Source organism: Trematomus bernacchii, unplaced genomic scaffold, assembly GCF_902827165.1.
Source record: "Trematomus bernacchii unplaced genomic scaffold, fTreBer1.1, whole genome shotgun sequence".
In the NCBI taxonomy this organism is placed as follows: Eukaryota; Metazoa; Chordata; class Actinopteri; order Perciformes; family Nototheniidae; genus Trematomus; species Trematomus bernacchii.
Genome location: NW_022987313.1, coordinates 2,715,469 through 2,741,672, shown reverse-complemented (window position 1 = coordinate 2,741,672; position 26,204 = coordinate 2,715,469). Strand labels below are relative to the sequence as shown.

The 26,204-nt window shown below is 39.0% G+C and overlaps 1 protein-coding gene across 3 annotated transcripts; it reads left to right on the top strand.

Moving 5' to 3' along the window:
* The first annotated feature begins 6,304 nt into the window (after window positions 1-6,304).
* On the top strand, window positions 6,305-13,469 carry LOC117476371. Of its 3 annotated transcripts, XM_034122852.1 has the most exons (6): window positions 6,453-6,491; window positions 8,388-8,418; window positions 9,106-9,735; window positions 11,271-11,601; window positions 11,694-11,869; window positions 12,449-13,469. In XM_034122852.1, the coding sequence occupies exons 3-6, from the start codon at window positions 9,134-9,136 to the stop codon at window positions 12,678-12,680; spliced, it is 1,341 nt and encodes a 446-aa protein (XP_033978743.1). In that variant the 5' UTR covers window positions 6,453-6,491; window positions 8,388-8,418; window positions 9,106-9,133; the 3' UTR covers window positions 12,681-13,469. The 3 variants fall into 3 exon arrangements, with proteins under 3 accessions (XP_033978752.1, XP_033978735.1, XP_033978743.1); XM_034122861.1 differs by lacking the exon at window positions 8,388-8,418 and having other exon boundaries at window positions 6,305-6,491; window positions 9,205-9,735; XM_034122844.1 differs by lacking the exon at window positions 8,388-8,418 and having other exon boundaries at window positions 6,305-6,491.
* The last annotated feature ends 12,735 nt before the right edge of the window (window positions 13,470-26,204 follow it).

Below are 26,204 nucleotides of genomic sequence, written 5' to 3'. Positions count from 1 at the left end.
CGATGAACAATAGGAAGAATACCAGTACAACATAAATTAGCAGATTAGATATGGTGTTAAACATAACATTGAATTAAGTGTAAACAGTCTAAATATGCGAAATGTTTCATGCATATTATTTTTGAAGTTTTGAGGTGATGCTCATCTGACTCTAAAGTCTAAACTAAAATTAAATTGAAGATCCAGGGATTGTTCCTTTATGGTCATTTCATGTTTTAAAAAAGTTTCATTTCATTTAATGTAATCGTTTATTTGGCAGGGACAATGCACAGTAATGAACACTTAAAACACTAAATTGTCTCAAGCGTAACAGTGCCAGATTTAGCTTTGAGCTAATTTCCATCTGCAGTCCCTCACATAAAACATTTAAGAAAATTACATTTTTACAAACATAGCAAAAACAAAATACATGATACGCAAAATAGGAAGAGCAGCATACACAAGTATTTATGACATGGTGTTAGGAAAATATCACTCAGGTTGAGAATCAATAATCAGGTTCTAGTTTATTCTTGCAAGAAGGAGCAGAGTTAAATCACATACAAAGGATATGGTTTAACTCACACACATGAGGTATGTTGCTCAACGGAGCAGGAAAAAACATCAGGCTATATAGTCCAAAACACAGGAGACAACAACAAAGTCGTAAATAGAGGTGGCGCTAATATCAGCCGCGGGTGTCGGAAAGTCGGGTCATCTGCGATGGGTCATCTGTGACGTCTTCTGGACTTCCAGCAGTTGTGAGATAATGTAGGAGACAACAAGTATGTACCTGTCTCCTCATAAATATCAACAACCTGAAATGCCCTGCCTCCTCCTATCATAAAGAGGCAGCTGCTAGGTCGTACAGTTCAGAGCCACACATGATATCAGTGCATTAAAACAAACCCAAAGAGTGGAGAAAACAGTATTTCTCCAACACATGGTAATACAATATAGCAGCAACGACATATCAAGTGCAAGAGAAGATACAAGAGCTACATAAAGTGCAAGAGGAGATACCCCTGTGTTAAAGTGCATTTAGCGGTGATTGCACGTCTGTTGGTTTCTCAACCATTCTTTGAGTTGAACTTTAAAACTATTGAGAGTGGGACAATCCCGTATCTCAGTTCGGAGGCTATTCCACAATGAGCTGCCTTTGATGGAGAGGACATTTTGTCCAAAAGTGGTCCGTCTACGGTGGACCTCACGGCCAGTCCATGTAAACATTTATAAAAAAAACACATACTTTTAAAAGACTTAAAATGGTCAAAACTTAAGAAATTGTGTTTATCAAGGATGGTACAGTGGTGGTATGAATTTGGCTTACTGGCAAAAACCTTGATAGCTCTCTTGTACAGCTGTTCTATTGGTTTAAGGTTTGTGGCACAAGCAAACGACCAGTTTGTAAAATAGTATTCAATGTAGGATAGAATCATACAGTGGAGGTACTGTATGAGCATTGACAGTTAAGAAAGGTCTACTTTGTTTAAAATGTTGCAAGTTTAATTGAATGGTATTGGATACTTTCTTAATATGTTTCTCAAAAGTCAAGTTCGAGTCCAATATGACTCCAAGATACTTGAACTGGGAGACTAGTTCTATTTCTGCTCCGTTTAAAAACACGTTGGATCCTTCGATTTTGACTGGTCGTTTACTGAACATCATGCATACTGTTTTGTTTACGTTTAACTGTAAGCAAATGTTGTTCAGCCAGTGTTGAACCTTGTCCAAAGCTTTTGAGAGACAAGATGAGATCATTTCAGTGTTCTTCCTGTGTACAAAGTTTTGACACCCATTTCTCAGCTATCTTAGAGACACAGGGGAGGATGCTGATTGGTCTGTAATTGGACATTGTTACCTTTTATCTATCAGTATCAGTTACTGCTTTGCATTTATCATAATCACCATTACTTATACAGAATAATTTAAGATCAATCAGTGTGCAAACTGATTAATGTTGACTTCTGTTATCATGACTCAATTACTTCAAATGATTGACAGGTGAATTTCAAGGCATTTTTTGATGGTGTGATAAGTGCCTGAGATAACACAATTAATTCAATATAAAGAACCATTTTTTTCAACAAAACACTATGCTCCTGCTTGAGTGAATTACCAATTAAAGTAATGCTATTAACTACACTGCCCAGCTGTTTCATTGAGCATTTTTTATGAAACTTTTATTATTTCTTACCAGTCTTAAAACAATTTCCTCATAAACAGGGTTTTGTGGGGTTGATTGATCACAAATAGGCAGAAGTGGAAGAATAACTCAGATCTTGTATTTAAGTATAAGTAAAATTACCAGAGAGTAGGAATACTCTGTAACAGGAAAGTCCTGCATTCAAAATGTTACTCAAGTAAAAGTAGAGCATCAAAATATACTTAAAGTACCAAAAGTAAAAGTACTCATTATGCAGATTGACCCATTCCAGAATATTATATTATATTATTATGTTTTGATTATAATTATTGATGTATTGATGTGTTTATCAAAGCTGGTAAAAGTGCAGGAGTTTGAATTACTCTGTATACTGCAGGGTACGTTGTGAATGATACTCCAGGTGCAACTAACTTATTTAAGGGTTGATTATATTTCACATCATTAATCTATTATTACGCAAAGTAACTAAAGTGTTACTTAAGTACAAGATCTTAGTACTTTTTCCACCTCTGCATAAATGTAGTGGAGTAAAAGTACAACATTTACCCCTTAATTGTAGTGGGGTAGAAGTACATCAAATGGAAACACTCAAGTAAAGTACAACTACCTCCAAATTGTACTTAAGTACAGTACTTGAGTTAATCTACTTAGTAACTTTACAGCACTGCAAATAGGGGAAGTAGTGAAAGATTGACTGCTGCTTTACTGATTTACTTCTTCTGTCGATAGTCCACAATATGAAAAACATGCCATCATACGCGATGAGTGCACATTTGATTTGTTAGTCAAATCCGGCTGTGGTAGTGTCACACGGCATGGCAGGGGCCCACAATGCAGCGAGAAATAATGACATGTTTGCTCTGTGGTGACATCTGACGGTGAAAAATACGTTTTTATATTGAAAGAAATGACTGCTAATTACAACTTTTAACATAATATGACAATGACTTACACTACGGCTATCAATATTATTATTCAATTTTAACATAAACTGGATTGTATTGTACTTGCAGAGGTTTAATTGCAATTCAATGTTGTAAATACATTGAAAAGATAGTGTCATAAAAATTAAACTAAACCTCATATGTAAAATAAGACCTCATACATAGCGCTTTGACAGTGTGTATTACAAATAAACGTTTTCTGTGATAAAATAACAGTGTTTGGTACATATAAGTGGCAGTCTTTGGTGAAAGGTTTGTTACTTTAGTTATGACCAATAAAACAAGTAAGGTTTGTTCAACATCTTTTGAAACATGTCCAACACCATTGACAAAAAACTATTTAATCAATGTATGTTTACTTGTTGTTGAACTTGTTCCTCTTGCTAATCACATCATCTGCTGACTGTTCTTTGTGTTGCTGGGGTTCCACTCAGTCTCCTTTGATGCAGCAGAAGTTTTATTTAAAACCTGTTTTTCTTTTCATTCAAGTGCTTTATTGAAAGCCTATTATTTGTCCTTTGAAATGAGCAAGGCCCTATTTTATTTAGAAGTTGTCAGGTTCCCAGGTTTCATATTCATATATTTGTTTACAGCCATTGTTTATGTGTGATAAATAATGATAGCAATCTCAGGTTTAAAAATAAAGAACATCTAAAGATATAAGTGTTGTGTCCAAGGCTTAATCCTAAAACATATAAGTGGTAAATAACTGGTGGATATAGAGGTATATTTATGGTTCCTCTAGAATCTGATTGATTTTAAGTGATTCCCTTTGAAGTCAATTTAAATGTATTATAAATGACAAATATTCAACGTCCCCAATTAAATTGTCAAGGCGTTGTGGATCTTTGGGTGATTTTTGTATTATATATTTTTTCTGCATTAAACTGCATCTACTTTGCACACTTTATACATCCTAAATGTATAGTTTATTTAGTAGTTCTGTAAATCTATTATAGGGTTTTCTAATTTATTATATATATTTTTATATTGTGTATATTTTTGTATTGTACAATCTATCTTTTTATTGTCAATATGTATATATTTATTTATTTTTTATTTTATTTTGTATGTGCAGTGTCATTTTTTACAGGATGCTGTAACAAAAAAGCTTCCCAATTTGGAATAAAAAAATATATTTAATCTAATTTAATCTAATCTAATCTAATCAACTGTTTTTTAATCTAGCAGCATCAAGTAATAATGTTGGGGTTTTGTTGCATAAATTAATTATCAGCCTAATATGTTATTTGTGTTTGGTGCTAGTTAGAATATATCCGGATGCTACTGTAACAAGCTAATCTAAAATAGTGAACATTATACTTGCTAATCTTCTCAGCATTGTCATTTTGAGCATATTAGCAAGTTTAATGTACCACTCCTGTTTCAAAGTACAGTCTCAAAGAGCTGCCATGGTTGTCGACTGTTTTTCGATAATTTGATTAATAAAAAATTACACTTCAATAGCAACAATAGTTGAGGGATCCTGTTTCAAAATCTAGTTTTAAGTCCTCAATGTGCTTAATTCATATTGCACTCACAGTGGACACATTCACAAATGAAGTTGTGTTTAATCTAATAACCACAAGCTATTCTCACAGGAAGCCTGGGGCCTGTGAGAATAGGAGAATTGGTTAATTTCTGGGCAAATAATGAAGCTGCCATTTATAGTTTTCTGCATGCTCTGTACTGTATGACAACTTGGAGACAGGCGTGGCACATAAGGGGCACAACAGAAAACAGTATTCCCTAGATTCCCTATACAGTATATGTTCAGTATACAGTATGTTATTCCCCAATATTCCAATCTGATTTGACTTTAATTGGGATTAAAATTTGCCTATATACATGCATCATTCATATCAAAGATGGCTGTTTAAAAGGGCCATCTGTCAGGATGAGAGCACCCAATACATCCTAACCAGAGCCAGACTGATGCAGCAACAGTGCAAGTGCTTTATTGAAAGCCTATTATTTGTCCTTTGAAATGAGCAAGGCCCTATTTTATTTAGAAGTTGTCAGGTTCCCAGGTTTCATATTCCCCTCTGCCACATTCTTAGGTACCAGTAAAAGGAAAACACATACTGTACAGAAGAAAGGACATTGTTACGTGGTCTTTCAGTGAACTAAATCAAATAGAAAAGTAAGAACAAAAGGAGGGATTTTGAGTGGAAATGACATGTTTTTTAAGAGGATAAACTATAGGTATGTACTGTAGGTTTAGACACCAACCAAGGTATTCTTCTGGTAACATTGTATTGATTCTTTCAGCTGTTAAAGTAAACTCTGAACATGTGACCCCGTCCTGAGTTCACAGGTAACCAAGCGACGAGAAGAATGCAGTTAACAAAAAAGCATTTCTGTAGGGCACGACTCCAATTAGTTTACAATCAGGGGTGAAAGAAGTACTCAGATCTTGTACTTAAGTTAAAAGTAGAAATAGCAAGGTGTACGAATACTCAGTAACAAGTAAAAGTCCTGTATTCACAATGTTACTCAAGTAAAAGTACAAAAGTATTGGCATCTAAATATATTTAAGTATCTATGCTCATTATGCAGATTGGCCCATTTCAGAATCATGTATATATTTTGATTATAATTATTTACGTATTTATGTGTTAATCAAGCTGGTTAAGGTTAACTAATTGTAATTATTTTATTGAGTAGCTTGTGAATTTAGTCCATATTAGTCTTATTTGAGTGTTGATCATATTGTTTATCATTAATCTATACCTGCAACGCAACTACTGTAAAGGTACTACATGAATGCAGTGGTGTAAAGTAACTAAGTAGATACTCAAGTACTGTACTTGAGTACAATTTTGAGACACTAGTACTTTACTTGAGTATTTCAATGTTGTGCTAATTTGTATTTCTACTCCACTATAATTTAGATGTAAATAGTATACTTTTACTCCACTACATTTATTTTTTAAATATAATCAACACTTAAATAAGACTTAAATTACAGCTGGAGTAAATCCACAAGCCACCCTGCAGTATACAAAGAAATAAAAAGCTGCACCTTTACCAGCTTTGATAGCACTCTGATCTTTTGTACAAAGATTGTGTGCGTGCGTGTGTGCGTGCGTGCGTGGCAGCAGGAAACAACTTGCTAAAATAATTTAACAAGATAAAGACTAACGTAATCTACGTGAAGCTTTCACTTCTTTTGTTGGATTGGCTTTCAATGTTACTGGGTCGCGATTTCCTGATAGAGGGCCACTGTTAGCCCCGCCCACCCTGCACAGGGGAAATAAATAGGATCACCGATGAAAAAATAAGAAACTGAGAGGAGGCAGATAAAGAAGATGCAAGGAGGCTGAGGAGACATGCAGGGAGAAAATGACTTCCTTTATGGTCTTCACTTACTACGACTGGAGAAACACACTTCAGCTCTGGTGAGTCACTATGTTTGATATAGTCTTCATATTAGCATTACAACTAATTAGAAATCAGCTTACTACATAATAACTTCCTCTCAAATAACGTACAATTCTGATTTAAGATCCCGCAGCGTTAAATTACACTACATGTTTAATTTAAAGCCTTTTATATTATTGTTATATTCCTAAATGTCATAAGAAACATAACATTATAACATGTAGTGCAGGTTAAAAGTTCCTGTAAATGCATTTTAAAATTATTTTATCGGAGATGAACGGTGTATCATTTTACAATGGCCTACGGTGAGAAAGGAAGAGGTTTTCAAACAGAAAGAAACAAATACCACAGAATCATACTTCTCCATTCAACGAAAAGCCCTGCAAAGGTTTGCTCCAGTAATGGTAAACTATAAGTAACCAAATCAAGTATCATCAGTTGTCATACTGCAGATTGGCTACTGCAGTGTTATAGCCTAGTGGCATAATAAGCTATTTTTTTATACTACACTTTTTGAAATCATTACTTATTTTGCAAGAATGTGTCATATCTAGAGGGATTATATGTTTGGTATGTGAAATATTAATTAAAAGAGTTCTTAAATTAATGTTTTGAGGTGATACTGATCCCTAAAATAAAGAGAAGTAAAAACTGCATGACATGTTACCTCAAAAATAAATGTAAGTACTGTAGGGAGACCAGGGACAGTTGTAACACTTTTGGGGTTTTCCCCAATAAGTAAAAAAACATTTACACTAGGATAGCCATTTTGCTATATTATACATTCTCAATGTGTCAACTACTGAAACAATGTATTTAAGATGTTTCTATTAAATAAGTGCAGGTTGGAAAATGTTTTTTTTTTTTTTAAACTCAACTGTGTACAGGGACAGGAAGAGACATTCCCCTGTCTGGCTTCCTCTTTCTGTAAACGCACGTACACACTTTACAGACAGTATTTTATTCTGTTTATTTTTACATGGATAATGCACACCAATCAACAATATTGATCATTCGAGCAAATGAGCCATCATTGTAAATGTGCCATGTTACAACCGTCCCAGGTGGTCCGTGTTACAACCGTCCCAGGTGGTCCGTGTTACAACCGTCCCAGGACCACCAGTCATGTTTTCACCCCCTGTGAACCTGCCTGATTGCTAGCTTGACCCATATTTAGCTAGTTATATTTTTAGCGTACAAAACAGTGATTCTAATAATACTAGTTTGGATTCCTAGACATTTGACATCGATGAGATCATAATGCCGTACAAACACAACAACCTGATGTCTCTGATGGACATGCTTCAAAAGCAGCAGCCAAATGTATTGTTTAAGTAATGTGCAAGACAAATATTACATCAATATCCAAACAATAGAAGTATTTATTTATGTTTTCTCTCCATGACATTCTGTAGACAGGAGTATTCCTCATTGAGAACCACATCTTCCCCAAGCACCATTTTGAGCCAAGCGGGAGGTTTCATCTGCCCCAATGGGACAGGAAGGGACATTCCCCTGTCTGGCTTCCTCTTTCTGTAAACGCACGTACACACTTTACAGACAGTATTTTATTCTGTTTATTTTTAAAGGGATAATGCACACCAATCAACAATATTGATCATTCGAGCAAATGAGCCATCATTGTAAATGTGCCATGTTACAACCGTCCCAGGTGGTCCGTGTTACAACCGTCCCAGGACCACCAGTCATGTTTTCACCCCCTGTGAACCTGCCTGATTGCTAGCTTGACCCATATTTAGCTAGTTATATTTTTAGCGTACAAAACAGTGATTCTAATAATACTAGTTTGGATTCCTAGACATTTGACCTCAAGACAGTATCCAAAAAATACATCATATAATTTGTGTTAATGTTTTACCTCAGAAACACACTTTTGCTCCTTTTTTTCACAGCAATCTTTCCATCTAACTGAGCATGTGCAGAGTGAGTTTCATCACTCTAGCTTGTTTGTGATTGGAGATATTGAAGGCGTTACAACTGTCCCGTGTTACAACTGTCCCTGGTCTCCCTACTATTGTTAATAGACTTGCTTTCCTCTACTGCTTACTGTTGTTTTGTATCGCTTTAAAATATGTGTAGCCTATAATGCAATACTATTAAGCGGTCAATCACTGATATCACAGCTGCATGACTTGAGTTTAAATGTTTTTCTACTATTTTCTTTTTTGTTAAGCTTTCATGTGTTATCCTTACACTCAAGCAAATATTTAATCAACCATTAAAGTTCAGTCTTTGTGTTGTGTATGTGTTTGCACCCTAAGGTGCGGTTGCACTTTGAGTGTGAAACCGTTATATTGTAAGGATAAAGGAGCAGTGCCTGTGCCAAATAGGTGTGATAAAGACTTTAAATATTTGTTCATGTTGAGGCAGAGTTAGGATGCTCACTTTTACATCCGCATCAACAATTTAGCGTTTGATTGCTTTGTTAATCTAGAGACTGTCTCACCTTTAAGTGGAAGACAGATAGAGAGTTCTGTTTCAAGCTGATTTCAACGTTTTACTCTTAGCTAATATGCTAAAAATGTGATTTCATTGATGGCTTAAAACATCATTGTGTTTGTTTTGTTCCCGCAAATGTGTAATCTGAACTGATTCCTCTTTCTGCCCCAGGTTGGGTTTGTTTTTCACCTCTACCTGGATGGAAAAGGCAAAAGAACTAAAAGGGAAGTTACTCCTTCTCTTTATTGCTATCTTTATCTTCCTCCTCAGCCTCAATGTGACAATACACAGGACGTACAAGGCTTTCCCAAAGCCGCTTCCTGCGTCCAAAATGTGCCCCCTGCAGATCTCTGAGCAGACCCTAACCCCCCTCTACAATACCAAGCACATTCTGGTATCGGCCTACATGGACCAGAGAGTGAAGGGCTTGGATATACGCATCATCGGCATCTTTAAGATAGACTCCGACCAACCCCTCTACTGTCTTTTCTGCTGTGCAGGCCAGTTGTCAAGTGCAACTCCAACAACCATTTTAAAACACAATGACAACTTTGGTTTTCCTTTCATCACAACAGATGTCATGTGTGGAATTCCTAAGGGCTTCAGTGCTACACATGTCACTCTGTTGACGCAGCCACACCGTGTTACAATACCTAACCAGACTTGGCTTCCTATAAGAAACCAGAAGACCGGTAGGAAAGAGGAGCAAAAGTTACAGTTTAACTTCACAGTCTGCATCTCCAACCTGTTCGGAGATTACAACAATGTGCTTCAGTTTGCACAGACTCTGGAGATGTACAGGTTAGTACAGCAACAACCACAAACCACTGACAAAAAAAATATTGTGTGAATGGTGTGACATTTGCAAAGGTACTGTTGCAGTGTCTCTGGATTGCACCGATGCTTCTGGTTAGGTTAGGTTAAAGGGCCAGTTACCTTAAGGTTCAAGGTACAAGGGCTTTATTGTCATATGCAAAGATGCTACAGTGTAGATCTGGCAATTAGATCTTATGTCCCAAGCTCCTCCAACAATGCAACATATTATATATAGGACATAAAACAATAAAACAAATTAAAAAATAAAATAATAAAAATGGTGCATAAGGAACAGTAGAATAGAATAGTGCAGGTTATGTTGCAAGACCAATGTGCAAGTAATGCAGATGAAGTTAACTATGTCTGAATCTAAATAAATATATATATGTATAAATAAGGCAATAAGCTTAATAATGCAGAGAATGTTGTATGTGACCAAGTAAATGCAGAAGTCTATATACATGTAAATAAATTAATATATACAATGTTATGGTTGCTGCTAGTATAGCCTACGATTCAAACTAACTAGCATACATTTAGTGTAATGAGTTGAGTCTTATACAATGAGCTTTGACTGTCACATTACATATTTATACTGATGGTGGTATTGGGGTTGCTTTGCAGTTGCTACTACAGTAGCACCAACATTTGGCCTAGTTGCTGTAGCAACTCCAAGCTACCACCTGGAGCCGCCCCTGGTGGTATCTGTAATGGAAACTTCTGGAGCATTGGTTGGCAAACACTGAATAACTTATTGGAAGTTAGGGCCAGAGGATTGACAAAGACATGCGTGCAGCCACAAGGAGACATAGCTCTTGCCCTAACCAATTCTGAAGATTTCTCACCCAGTCCTATGTATTTAGCTGGTTCTGAGAGAATAATCAACATTCTGCATAGCAAGATAACACAGGCATAGCACTATAACACCTCTATCAGCTGAGGCTGGGCAGGAATAAGGAGACAAAACACAGAGAGCACCCCAAGGTCGCAGGCCTGTGCTCAGCGAGGGCAAACTGATAAACTAGGTCCAAGTTATGGGCCTAGGAAAATATTTGCCCAACAGTATCCAGCATCCAGAGTTATGTATTTGTTCGATTAACAATTCATCTATGAACATTTATAGATTCAAAACGTTTTTGTTAAAAAAGTTATATGAATGAATCTAAAAAGTTTTCAAGGACTCGCTGGCTTCGGCCAACGACTCCACTTTGAGAATCACTGCTGAAAGTAGTTTTATCCATCAAGTGTTTGCCTCTTCCCGATTTGAAAAAACAAAGATGCACTTCTCAATGTTGATAAAACCAGAGATTTTATTATTGCTTTACCTTCAAAATATGTATTAAAGGCACTATCATTAAAAACATGCTGCTGTTGTTTTTTAGGTCATACTAGTGTAGTAGCACTGGGGGTTACAATGTTGGATTGTTGGTTAGTCAGACACATTTTTTTATTCATTAGATATAGTTTATATTTGTAATTTGGTTGATCAAATCATTTGTCATTTGTTTGCTTTGCTACAGGTTGCTGGGTGTGGACCGGGTGGTGATTTATAAAACCAGCTGTGGGCCAGAGCTGGACCGCCTGCTGCAGAGCTACAGCCAGGAGGGCTTCGTGGAGATGGTCCCGTGGCCCATCCACCGGTACCTGAACCCATCAAAGGGCTGGCTCTTCTCACAGAGCGGGGGGGACGTTCACTACTTCGGCCAGCTGACCACGCTCAATGAGTGCATTTACAGATCCATGGAGCGCTCGCGCTACGTGCTGTTAAACGACATCGATGAGATCATAATGCCGTACAAACACAACAACCTGATGTCTCTGATGGACATGCTTCAAAAGCAGCAGCCAAATGTATTGTTTAAGTAATGTGCAAGACAAATATTACATCAATATCCAAACAATAGAAGTATTTATTTATGTTTTCTCTCCATGACATTCTGTAGACAGGAGTATTCCTCATTGAGAACCACATCTTCCCCAAGCACCATTTTGAGCCAAGCGGGAGGTTTCACCTGCCTCAGTGGAGCGACGTGCCGGGAGTTAATATTCTGGAGCATATCTACAAGGAGGATCCCGACAGGAGTATATACCACCCGCACAAGATGATAGTTCAGCCAAGGTAGGCTGAATTTGTCAGACCAAAAGGTTACTCACTCAGGGCCCACACTCCGAGCTTTTGGCTGAATAAATAATAAATGTGGCTATAGATCTTTTTTTTCAAACACTATTTAAGTTATTTATTGTAAAACACTTTTAATATTATAGTAAAACATCTAAAAATGCTGTAAAATGATTTTTGAACACTTACATCCCACACCCCAATAGATGTGTAGAAGGTTGTTTATTGTTTGCACAATTAAAAAATACACAAATATAAGAGAAAACACATAATATACAGTCCCGGTAGAGGCACAAAAACCTCATCGGCTTTTTTGGAGGCTCCACAAAATGCACAATGTTATGGAAAACACAAGACTTATTTACAAGAAATTATCAAATTCAATAGTGATTGCAAACAATACAAATACAATGTGGTTAAAATAACAAGTACATACAAAAAAAAAGGGAATATGGTGGTGAAAATTGTATGTGTGTATATGTAATGTGACTCTGTGCTTGTGTTCGTGAGGGGGATATTGATGTATTAAAAGGTATGGACAGAGAATCGCACTATAATTAACCGATGATCTCCTCACAGGTTGGTGGAGCAGACCTCGGTGCATGAAGTGATCAAGAACTTTGGAGAACGGTTCAAGGTTCCTATGGACGTTTGTCGGATCATTCATGTCCGCGTGGCACTGCGGGGGTCGTTAAAGTTTGAGCAGCTCCGTGAGGACAAACGGCTGTGGGACTTCCAAGAAAAACTGATTCCTAATGTGGACAAAGTCCTAAAGAGAGCGGGGCTGCTGGGCTCAGAGGGGCGGAGCTGATGGATGGGAAGGACAGACACTTGAACAGATGAATGTGACCCTTTAAATCCCAAAACATCCCGGTTAAATCTATGTCATATCATTAAAAGTTGCTCTATCTTCGCTCTTAAGATTGTTGTTATTTTGTTTGACTTGCTTGTAAGCGCTTTGAGCACCAGGAAAAGCGCTTTATAAATGTAATGTATTATTAATATTATTAAGAGCCTCCATACTGCCTGCACTCAGTAACAACTGCCAACTCAGCTAATGCTGAAGCTAAGCACAACATTTAATTGAATGCTGCTCGGTTGTCAACATTTCAATTTTTTTTTTAAGAACTCTAAATGCACTGTGTGACTAACTGGCTGCAAGCATTACATTTAATTGAGCTGACGCTTTTGTCCAAAGCAACGTAGAAATGAACGCAATCAACCATGAAAATACAGATTTAGAAGCGCCAGAATGCTTTTAGGAACCTTTTAAATGTGAACATTTTTTGATGATTCATTTTTAACTCGAGGGAGGTTTCTGATCAAATGCAATTTGAGTGACTCAAAAACCCTGCCCATCATATGAAGCAGTTGTTCAACTCTTAAGCTCGGGTCTCCTCCTCCTGTGTTCTTATTCTTCATCACAGTAACTATAATTATTGTACATAATGAAGGATTGTAAGGTACTGGAGTTTAGAGCGTCTATTTCATGTCAGACAACTTTTGGTATTTTATTTATTTAAAAATAATGTAAGTGTTTTCTGAAATGTAATGTAAGATAAGTGTATTTGTATATGACAGCTTTGTGAAAAAATAAAAAGCTTTTGTTTTGGGCTTAAGAAAAAAACATTTCCAAAATGATACTTTCTTTACTTGAAACATTAGTACTCAGATTATTCACTTCAGTCAAATCAGCGATACTACAGTGTAAAGATATTCAGCTACAAGAAAAAGTGCTGCATTCAAAATTGTACTTAAGTAAAAGCATTAGCATTAAAATATACTTTAAGCACCAAAAGTACTCATTGTGAAGAGTGGCACATTTAAGCCCTATATATTTTATATATATATTATTCTGAATGGACCAATCTGCACAATGTCTACTTTTACTATATTTTGATAATACTTTTCTACTTTTACTTGAGTAACATTTTGAATGCAACAGAGTATTCCTACACTCTGGTACTTCTACTTTTACTCACGTACAAGATCTGAGTACTTCTCCCACCTCTGCTTATATAACATTAGCTAATGTTTTTTGACACTTACAGTAAAAGCAACCAATAGTTAAAAAACGTAAATGAAACACTGCAGACTGTGTGAAGCTGTAGTTGAAAACAGAGGAAAAACGAGACTCAGTTCCTCCCATTTCCTTTTATTACGGCCGATCAGAATCATTGAGAAGATTTATTTGACATAAATCCACCAGTCAAAATAAAAGATTGTCATCACCATAATACATGAGCAAAGTGTGAAAATAGGAGCTGCTTGAAGAGAGACAATCATTTCCTCTGCAGCAGCTTCAACTGTACACACACACACACACACACACACACACACACACACACACACACACACACACACACCGTCACTTTGTGCAGCCTGGCACGGTGTGGTTCTGCTGCGGGGGCCATGTTCCTCCAACACCACCAAACTAACAACAGAGAGATCAGTGTGAGGCTCATGTCACCATGGTTAATCTGTGTGTGAGAGTGAGAGCAATACAAAGGCTCCAGCAGTCAAGCTGTAAACATCCTCCACACCGCAGAAGAACATGACAAACAGTTCCCTTAAATCACAAAAATGTGACCCTGGTACTCATTGTTCAGTTTAATAGAAAACATCTTCACCATGTTGACAACACATGCACAGCATTCATAATATTGATTGTTTACTTAGTTGGATATCTGAGGAGAAAAAGGGCAAACAATGAGAGTGTATATTCCAGGTGGTATATTTTTTAAATGATTTTATTATAATTAATTGTGCATTTATGTGTTCATCACTTCAGAGTTGCACTTGGTAAAAGTGGGGTTTATTTAAATTACTTTATATTCAACTGGGTACCTTAAAGGTAGGGTAGGTAAGTTTGAGAAACCGGCTCGAGATCGCTAGAATTAGAAAATACACAACCGGAGAAAATCTGCCACTTCCTTACAGAGCCCCTCCTCCAACACACACGAACGCGCACATGACCAATGAGGGCACGAGATAAGTTTGTGCACAGATGGAAGGCTGACAGGCAGGTAGGCCATCCAGTTATTTTAGCCGGGCCGGCTAAAATGATTGGTCGTACTTTTTACAGTACTACGGCTTCCACAGATGACATTTTTTTATGGATTTTTTGTCAAAGCACTTAAGATATTCATTGCTATCGGGATGTTAAGAGCATCCCATGGAATATAACAAAAAGTGTATCTCGAGCCGGTTTCTCAAACTTACCTACCCTACCTTTAACCTATAATAATATATAATAATGTATTAGTTGATTCATTTGTTTATTTTAATCACCTAAATCTGTAAAAGTAAGTAACTACATCTGTGAAATAAATGCAGTGGAGTAAAAAGTACAACATTTGCCAACAACATGTAATGGAGTATAAAGTATAAAGTAGTTTAATGTGAACAAAAACTCAAGTATAGTACTTTTGTTTTGCGTAAGTACAATACTTGAGTAAATGTACTATTTACTTTCCACCACAACTTTGCTAAATCAAATGGATTTTCCTACCACGTACTGCCATACTGTGTTTGGATGCTAAGAGGAACACTATCAGCTGTGTCAATATTGGTTAACAGTGACATGCATGATGGATCTAACGTCAGAATCAAGGGGGTTTTTCACATCTAATATTTGACTGTGAAATGAATGACGCTGAATAAAGCTGTAAAAAATGCTTTGCAAATACTATGCATTGTATGGACAAGCCTACTTCCTACCCTCAACAATCATTAATTCACATATTCATTTTATGTCTTTTCACCTCAGGCAGTCACAAGCCAGTGGTTTGGTGAATGTTTCACGGAACGGCTCATATCTTGAATAAACTGGGTCACTTGCATGAGACATCATAGTTTACGTAAGCGGTGGAAAGTAACTAAGTATATTTACTCAAGTATTGTACTTATAATACACTCATAGTTACTTTGTACATATAAAAACACATAATATGCTGATGGTATAATGCAGTTCTGTACTACTAATCTACACAGTATTTGAAATATCTCCATTTGGTCCACATTTACAAACTACAAAACTGAAATGCTCTTCGTTGTTGAAAGAGTGTAAAAGAAAGAGAGTATACTGTTATAACCATAGTAAATTATAATACTGTGAAAATATCCTTGTTGCATAACGAGTACTTTTGATAATATTATTACATTCAGCCGCTTATACTTCTCTACTCTATGTTATTCTGAAATGGGTCATTGTATTTCTTACATATTGTACTTTTTTAAGTATATTTTGATCCTTACACTTTTTTACTTTTACTCAAGTAGGATTTTGAAATCAGGACATTTACTTGTAATGTCGATTTCAAGACCGTAGTATTTGTTATATCTCCGCAGGCTCCGCCCTCTACTGGACTCTATGGGTACTCCCCTTGATCATATCATGCAAGCATTCATCCACTGAGACTTCTATAGACGTAGCCGGCCCCGGGGCGGGCCTACCTGAATGTGCACACATCTCACCGCATAAAAGGAGGCCTCGCCTCCTGACTGTCATCCCTTTCTCTTCAGCAAGCAAGAGAAAACACTGAGTGAAGAGAGACGGATAAAGAAGAAAAATGGACTCACCATTACTGGAGCAACGACCCTGCCCTTCGTGCCCAGGCGTTATTGCACCGCTGTATCGAGTGCCTGGGGTCCGACCACGCGGCGGCCAACCTGGGCCCGTTTCCGGCCTGCAGCGCCTGCCGTTTGATCCCTCGGCTCAGCCGCCGCCAGCGGCTGGTGCAGTTCGGGGATTGTTACGTCTCGCCGGTGGAGGACCCAGAACTCGAGGTGGTGGAGATGGAGGACCACGATGAGGGAGTGCCCTTCGTGTTCGCCATGCCAGCGGACCGGACGGGCCCGCTCGTCCGGGAGAGGGACGACGACAACGTTGTCGTTGTCTGATGCTTCCGGCGACCGCCAGGAAGCCAGTGGAGGGCACTGTTCGGGACAGCAGAGGTGGATCTGTTCGCCAGCCGGCGCAACAGCCACTGCGCACTGTGGTTCTCCATGGCTCTGAGTGACAACCCGCCCTTGGGGGTGGACGCGTTTGCACACGAGCCATGGCCAAGAAAGCTGCTCTACGCCTTTCCACCACTGCGTCTCATTCTCCCTCTCCTGGGGAGAGTGAGACGGGAACGTCTGTCAATCATCCTAGTAGCGCCGGATCGCGTCAGGGCTCCGTGGTACTCAGAGATGACACAGATGAAGGTGGGCCAGCCCTGGGCGCTTCCCCAGTTCTGGGGGGCGATGTCTCAAGAGGCAGGTGCAATCGGGGCGTTACCCACTCTGTGCCAACCTCTCCAGGCTTGGCTCCTGAGAGGGACAGGCTAAGGCAGGGTGGATTGTCTGATAGTGTTATTCAGTCTATCCAGGCAGCTAGAGCGGGATCCACCACAGCCTGTTACAGGCCGAAGTGGCTGGGATTCCAGCGATGGTGTGAGGAGCGGAAAATAGAGCCCCTATCTTGTGAGTTGGGATCTATTTTGTGTTACTTACAGTTATTGGTGGACAGAGGGCTTGCTCATTCCAGAGTGAAAGTGTATGCAGCAGCCATCTCGTCCTGCCATGAGGGATTTGACGGCAGGTCAGCCTTTAGTCAGCCACTGATGTTGCGGTTTTTAAGGGGGGTCAGGAGGCTGCGCCCAGTAGTGCACGCCTCTGCCCCGCAGTGGGACCTGCCGCTGGTGCTCGAGGCTCTCAGAACCATTTGAGCCTCTGGAGCTCTCCTCCCTGAAAGCACTGTCTTGGAAGACAGCATTGCTACTTGCCTTAACATCAGCCAAGAGAGTTAACCGCTCCATCGGTGCACCAGAGTTGCTTGGTGATCCGGGGTGACCAGAGCGGGGCGACACTCAGACCGAACCCCTCCTTTGTGCCCAAGAGCCTAAGGAGTGCGTTCAGGTCGAGGGCTATTCAGTTGGGGGGCTTTAATCTTCCACCCCATAGTGGGGCTGGGGAGGCTAAACTGCACCTCCTCTGCCCGGTGCGTGCGCTGGCATGTTATGTGGAGCACACGGCTGCCCTTAGACGCACTGAACAGCTGTTTGTGTGCTTCGGGGATGACCGGGAAAGCCCTGTCCAAGAAACGCCTGGCAGGCTGGCTCTGCGAGTGCATTGTACATGCCTACGGACAGGCGGGGAGAGCCTTCCCCACGGGGGTCCGTGCACACTCTACACGAGCTATGGCTGTGTCAACAGCCTTATTTAACGGCGTGAGCGTGGAGGACATATCCACAGCGGCGTCTTGGTCAACGCCAGGCCCCTTCATAAAGTTTTATCTCTTGGACATGTCTGGCTCCTTTTCATTGTCTGTGCTTGCTGGGGCAACACAGGACTGGTGAGGAGGGAGGGGGGCTGTGGGTCAGTGGGCATCTGACCCCCTCCCCGGGCGTAATGCGCTTACGTTTCCCCGGGCCCCCGGTCCCGGGGGACGTGACGCGCACTGGGCCCATAGGGGCTGGAGGACTCTTTCCCCCTGCTTTAGGGCAGGAGGGGAGAGCCCTCCACGTCATAGTCCATACACGCTCTTCACGAGGTGAGCATGTCTGAGTGTGGGACATGGGCACTTGCGCTCTCCCCGTGCTCCTTAGGTGCATAGTGAGCCCTTACAGGGCTGAGGACTTTCTCCGTTCGCCTATGGGCGCCTATCAGCGCCTATCAGCGCTGTTTTCCAAGCACACCTTCGCGGGTTAAGCGCGTCAGAGTGTGCTCTGTCAGCTGCAGCCCCAACTTCTCCACGGTTACGACTGAGGGAGAGGTGAGTGAGGCGCAGCGGCTGCTAACCAGAAAGCCGGTCAGAGGCAGTGAGATGGAACAGTGTTGTTGTGGGCCGCGCGTGTATACATCGGGGCTCCGCCCACTGTACCCATAGAGTGGCGAAGTCCCTCCCCTTCCGGTGGACCTCCATGGGACCTTATTTCGGAAAAGTTATGTATTGAAGTCAATGGAGAGAGAAAGATTATCTTTCGATCCCGTTTGAATTGTGCCACGAATTACACATATGATGTTTGTCCATTTAAAAGATAATTTTGCAAGTCAAAAAAAAAATAATGTGTCGTAAAACTGTGAAGTAACACATTTTTTTGTGTGAAACGCTCAATGAACTACATCTCTTTCACAACAACACACGTCACCAAGATGGCCGTCACTACTGTCTTGTCAAAAAAGTGATTGACTAACCTCACTATCACCACAATGAAACACGTCCAGAAGAATGTCATGCAAAGCTGCCTGCCTGCCTGCCTTCCTTTGATTCTCTCTGAACTGCCTGATCTTTTTAATGTTTAATGTCAACCATTTGTGCAGATAGCATGAAGTAGAAAAGATCACCGAAGCTAATGTAGCGTTAGCGTTAGCATTTCTCCCCCGGGCTTAAATGGTGTATTATAGAATGATCACACCGGTGTGACAGTACTCTTCAAAGGGTTCACGAAATATGACTACTACTCTTACTGTTTAACATGTTGGGTTACTTAATGTTACTTCATGTTAAAGCTAATAAAAATGACAAGGCTAAGCCGGCTGTAATGCTAACTAACGTGCTTGCTACTAGCTAGGTAGCTAACTTGATCCAGCCACTCCTGGTCCTTTCATCAGACGGGAAGCGAAAGAACGAGCAAGACCCATTGCTGGTATGATAACAACCTGGTACTAAGCACACAGGCATCTTGTTAAAGTTATCTTATCTTAGCTATCTCTATTTTAGTGGAGGAAAACAATTGTGACATCAGTTATGAGTGACATCAGTTATGAGTGACATCACTTACTCTGGGATTTGTAGTCTTTCTAGTTGCGTATTCTTTTTTTGACTTTTTTGACATGGAAATGATTTTTTAAGATTGACAAACATCATATGTGTAATTCATGGCACAATTCAAACGGGATCGAAAGATACATTTTCTCTCTCCATTGACTTCAATACATAATTTTTCCGAAATAAGGTCCCATGGACCGGAAATAGATGGGCGTGACTTTGCGAGTCCAGTAGAGGGCGGAGCCTGTGAGAGATATAACGAGGCCGGCTACGTCTATAGAAGTCTCAGTGGATGAATGCTTGCATGATATGATCAAGGGGAGTACCCATAGAGTCCAGTAGAGGGCTCCGCCTGTGTTTATATAACAAGGGTTACCATACATAACCCCTCGTTCTTTTACGTAAAAGTGCTTCCTCCAACACTGTGAGACTGTTCTTTTTACCCTACAGTATGTATTTGATACAGCTTCATTCATGCAAAGACCATCCTTCTGCCTCAGGACATTTTGGTAATACCCACTTAAACTATGGTGTGCCATTGTTGGTACTCAGATTATTTACTAAACACTGTAAGGTGCAAGCCCTTTTATAGGTCAATGTAGTACAAACCACAGTCTAAGAATACTCCATTACAAGTAAAAGTACAGAAGTATTATCAAGAAAATGTACTTAAATAATCAAAGGTACGCGTTTTCGAAGGGCAGAAAGGCTCTTTTTAAAGTCTTGTAATTTTATAGAATGTTATTCATCACTAACAAATACATATAAGTGGTTTTAATGTTTTGATTTGAAACAAATGCTCTCTTTGTGTCCAAATCAAATAATCACATCATGTAGCAACCAAGAAATGTAAAGTAAATGAAGTAAAAGTACAATATTTTCCTCTGACATCTAGTGAAGTAAAACTATAAATTGTATTATAACTACGGTGGCTGAGAGGTGCAATCGACAATTACAAAGTGTGAAACACTTTAACAAAGTTTGAGACAAATTTACATTTTCTAAAACAAATTTACATTTTCTAAAACAAATTTACATTTTCTAAAACAAATTTACAAATTAGCAGCTCTTCATTTTTGAGTGCGCAATTAATCGGGTCTTTACGGTAATCGCCGAGAAGCGGCACTGACGCTAGTAGTAGGCTACAAGAGTAAAATAATGCATGTTTTTTCTGCTTTATTTGCGATACAAATAATTTGTACCAGAAGTTCTTAATAAAACTGACACTGTTTGACTCAGTCCTAGTTTGACTGCTACCAACAACAAAATGAAGTACTTAAGTACTTTTTGGGTAATACTCTCTCAAAGTCCCCTCCTGAGAACAAAATCATGCCACTTCTGCTATATTTGATGAGAGACAAAATGATTTTTAGCCATAAGTTCTTAATAAAATTGGTACTGTTGGACTCAGTACTTCTACCACAAATACAATTAGGTACTTTTACTGTGTACTTTGTGATTAATACTCTGTCAAACTCCCGTCCTGAGTACAATAATTCATGTATTCTGCTGAGGGATAAAATGATTTTTTGCAAAAAGTTCTACATGAAATTGATACTGTTGGACTCAGTCAGTACTAAGTACTACTTGGACTAATAGCACAAATACAATCAACTACTTTTACTGTGTACTTTTTGATTAATACTCGGTCAAACCCCCGTCCTAAGTACAATAATTCCTGTATTGTATATTAACTATGAATTATTGTACTCAGGACAGGAGTTTAACCAAGTATTACTCAGAAAGTACAGAGTAAAGATACTTGGTTGTACTTGTGGTAGTAGTCCAAGTAGTACTGAGTCCAACAGTATCAATTTCATGTAGAACTTATGGTAACAAATATTTGTATCCCTCAACAAATATGGCAGAATACATGAATGATTGTACTCAGGAGGGGAGTTTGACAGAGTATTACTCAAAAAGTACACAGTAAAAGTACTTCATTGTATTTGTGGTTGTAGTCTGAGTCCAACAGTAGGGCCTACCAATTTTATTAAGAACTTATGGCTAAAAATCATTTTATCCGTCATCAAATATAGCAGAAGTGGCTTGAATTTGTTCTCAGGAGGGGACTTTGACAGAGAATAACTGAAAAAGTACAAAGTAAAAGTAGTTCATTTTATTGTTGGTAGCAGTCAAACTAGTACTGAGTCCAAATTACTGTTCATGGTCATTTGAAAACAAATGCCGGTGTCGGACATACACAAACACACCGAACACACGAGCGGAACTGAGCACAGCACAAACACACACATCATGCGCCTTGTGGACCGGACATCTCCTTCATAAAACGAGTAATAGGGGGAATAATCGGGCAGTTCGACGTGTGTAGAAGTGTGTGTGTGTGTGTGTGTGTGTGTGTGTGTGTGTGTGTGTGTGTGTGTGTGTGTGTGTGTGTGTGTGTGTGTGTGTGTGTGTGTGTGTGTGTGTGTAGAGGTGTGTGTGGCTATAACGAAGCAGCCTGCAGTCGCTCTTTAGCTGTCTAATGAAGGTAAACACAGCGAAGGATGTGTGTAAAAGGCACAGCTCCACTTCCTACTTGGCGAACCTGTAACTTTCTTGTGTGCACGAGAACGTAACTCTTGCGCACGAGAAAGTATATCGTGATGAGCAAAACCATGTCACTTCACCCAGGTGGTTTCCACAGAACGGACAAAACATGTTTAACGACCATAAACACACTCGTACCGTCCATAGGTACCGGCGGTCTATCCGCCAAAACAAACTTAAATTTGTGTCAATCACTTGCACGTCACTTCTGGTATGATGGGCATTCCCTTTCCGGTTTGATTCTCTAGTGTTTCGGCAAATGTTAAAGTGTTTCGGGAAATGTTAAAGTGTTTCGACAAATGTTAAAGTGCTTCATCAAATGTTAAAGTGTTTCGACACTTGTAAATGTGTCTCTAGCTTTGTAAAAGTGTTTCACATCTTGTTAATTTGTTTTTGTTAATGTTAAATCGTTTTTTCTTTGGTAAAAGTGTTTTGCTAATGTAATTTTGTTTTATAAAATGTACATTTGTTTTATAAAATGTACATTTGTTTTATAAAATGTAAATTTGTCTCAAGCTTTGTTAAAGTGTTTCACACTTTGTAATTGTCGATTGCACCTCTCAGCCACCATACTTAACCCTTGTTGTATGGTGTTCGGGTCTGTGGGACCCGTTTTCATTATTTATCTAAAGAAAGATTATATCATCAATTATTTTTTCAAACTCACACTCAATGGCCTTGGCTCATTTTCTGTGAAGAACATATATCAGAACACATTTTCAATTACCACCCACTGTACCCCCCCCCCCCTTTAAAAATACATATATAAATATATATATAAAATAATGTATTATATTACATGATTGCCTCTGCATTGGATTATTATCAGATAGGGTAATAACTTCTTAACTAGAGAATGCAATTCCTGAAGAAATTTCTAGTGGGAATGCTTTATGCTGAAAAGCTGACGCTGAATTGCTATGCTGAAATGTAATGTGTAAGAAGAAAGTGAAGAATTTAGATTGAAATGATACATGAACACTGGGGGCTTGAATGTGTGATGAGAGAAGAAAATAAAGTAAAAAGGCTTGGAAAAGCAGCAGAATATTTGAACTGCAAACTTTTTAACTAAGTTGATGGCGAATGATCTGTCGCCATGCCAACAGCATTTGATGACATCCCATAATACGCTTAGATGCGTTGATGGCTGCATCGTTACCAAACCTGTGAAGTTTTGGGCCGTTTGGAGCATTTTCACTGAAGTTATGAGAAAACCGTGTTTCATGGCGAGCATTGTGTTGCCATGGCAACGGAATTTGAAGAAATCTCAAAACTGTCCCGTAGATGTCTTCACGGCTGGACTGTTAGCACACATGTGAAGTTTGAGCACTTTTTGAACATTTTTAGGAGTTAATGTATAGCGACATCATCTTTTATGGCGAGGGATGCGTTTCCATGGAAACGGCATATGATGACACCCCATAATTGACGTAGAGCTGTTGAGGGCAGGACCATTAACCATTATCTGAAGTCTGCTGCTCTGAGCATGTCAGTTGGAGTTATGACATCATCGTGTTCCATGACACAGGTGTTTATATTTGAGCTAACGAGGTGTCCCGAGATCAAAGTTTTCCATTGTTGTGAATGAGAGATAAACCTCTTACATGTGAACGTTTTGTTGAAGAACCGTAACAGATATCGGTGACATTTCAAAGCGTGAAGCATCTCAAGGACCTTGAGTATCTGAAGTGTGCTTTTTGTGTACTTTCGGGTCAATAATGTGGCCTTTTTGGCAGATTAACTAAAGGTGTGCGGCTGCTGCTGTGAGGAAATATCAGCCTGAAATTACAATGGGCTTTAATGGAGACATGTTGAAAGTTTTTGTCACTTCATGCCCTCAAGAGGCATTTTGTTTAATTATTTTTGCCTAATTATTTGTCATTTTTCAAGCTACGAGATGTTTTCCTACGTTTGTCATGAAAAATGATGTCTCAGGAATGTAGGGTTTGGGAATTATGGCAGTTTAAAAAAAAGATATGATGGCAAATTTCAAGATTTCCTACACTCTAGCTGTGACATCACGCACTCTAGTTAATGTTAAAATCTGAAGAAGGCCTCTGTACCAAGGTCTGAACAATGTTTAATATCTCTAAAAGTAAGAATCAGATTTAAAAGTTGTGTTACACGAATAATGTCAGAAAGATGTGTAACATTAGGAATAAGGAATAAGGTTTCTGAGTGAAAGTATGAAGGAACAGTTAGCAGTTGAAGTCGCATGAAGATTGTTCAAGTCTGAAGATTTTCTCCATTGACTTCAATGGTTAAAAATGTGATGAATTATGGGATATATCTCGGGAATTATAAAAGTTATGAATGAGAAAAGTAATAGCCATCGATTCCCGACCGAGCTTTTGATGTTTGAACGGAGTTTCTGCGATGTGGAATGCGGGAGAAGACGACCGGCAAAATAACGGGTGGAATAAGAATAAAGAATTTCGTGCGTAGAAGAACAGATAGTTGGAAAAAAGAAAATACATTTAAAAATAAAAAAATGACATTTTGAAAAAAGAGTCACATTCTAAGAAAAAAGGCATATTTAGAAGAAAAAAAAGTCTAATTCTGAGAAAAAAAGGCTAATTTGAGATGCATTGTGGGACATGTAGTTTATGGGCAACGTGCTTCTGTAAATCATGTAACCGTATAATAAACATATAATATTCTTTGCAAGCTCTTGTGGGGCCACAGAAAATGAAGTCACAAGCCGGATTTGGCCCCCGGGCCTTGAGTTTGACACCCCTGATGTAGAGGAAGAGGAAGATGTTTCAGAATGTGAGGATCACATTTCTGAGAATTCTTTGTCTGACAGTCACTGTCAACACAACACAATCAAACTATTTTATGTTAAAATACTCAACAGATGTTTACTTCATCGCAATAACAAGCAATATAAACAGCATATATGGTTAACATTTGCCCTTTTACATTTGTTAGATCACATTAATGAATTAAAGTGCTACTTGTTTTTTTGAAGAAGAGGATGAGATTGAGCATCAGCTAGTTACAAAAAAAAGATGAACCACACGCTGGTCCTGTGGCACTTTAATTCATTAATGTGATCTAACAAATGTAAAAGGGCAAATATTAACCATATATGCTGTTTATATTGCTTGTTATTGCGATGAAGTAAACATCTGTTGAGTATTTTAACATAAAATAGTTTGATTGTGTTGAATTGAAACCCAAAAAGGCAGCGGGTCCACCAGACCCACGAACACTGGCTGAATAACAAAAATATGAACACCACACAAGTGTTAAGTACAGTACTTGAGTAAATGTACTTATTTAAATTGCACCACTGTATACTTGCTCCATCTATTAATATAAAGGATCTAAATACTTCCTTTACCCGTTTAAACAGCCAATTTCGCCCGAAAAACAGGAAAACCAGGGGTTTTAACAGTCCGACCACCAGGCAGTGGGGAAATAAGACCGCTCCTTTTCTTGAACAGAGCTTTTCTGGAGCCTCTCTGTCTCTCTGCAGGTTCATGGTTTGCTGCTTTGTTGTTTCCAGGCAACGCTGAATATGATATGTCCGAGTGACCTCAGCAACTAAAGCTGTCTTTCAGCTGAAAACAAGTCTTATCGAGGAAATGAACCGACAGTTAGGAAGCATCTGCTGGTGAGGATGTGCACGCTAATCAAATCAAGGAGAAAAGGCCTTGGCGATAACAGGCATGGTTTACATAATAAAACTCTTTAGACTGAGATATTTTACAAGGTTACTTCAGAAGTTATTCTAGATAACTTTTCAGATGTTGGTTCCTAATGAAGGAGGATGATCTTTGGCTCATGTAAGAGTTATTCTCAGTAAAACTGGAAATTCATGTATTAGTTTATGCCTCATAGACTTCCATCACATTGCAGTCACAAAGCTGAGCATTGGATGTACTAAAAAATACATAGTCAGCAACCTTTGAAAACCAGCCCAACATTTAAAACTGTTCTGAAGATCTTTGCAAAGCCTGTTATGACTCACCTAACCATTTGATCAAAGAAGTGTCTCTCACCCCACACATATTGGACTCGGACACA

Bases quoted from the DNA above. Each gene is read 5' to 3' on its own strand.
- LOC117476371 (XM_034122844.1), top strand. From the start codon at position 6,436: ATGACTTCCTTTATGGTCTTCACTTACTACGACTGGAGAAACACACTT. The intron at 6,492-9,105 runs GTGAGTCACTAT...TTTCTGCCCCAG, and splicing joins AGAAACACACTTCAGCTCTG to GTTGGGTTTGTTTTTCACCT. The intron at 11,870-12,448 runs GTAGGCTGAATT...ATCTCCTCACAG, and splicing joins AAGATGATAGTTCAGCCAAG to GTTGGTGGAGCAGACCTCGG.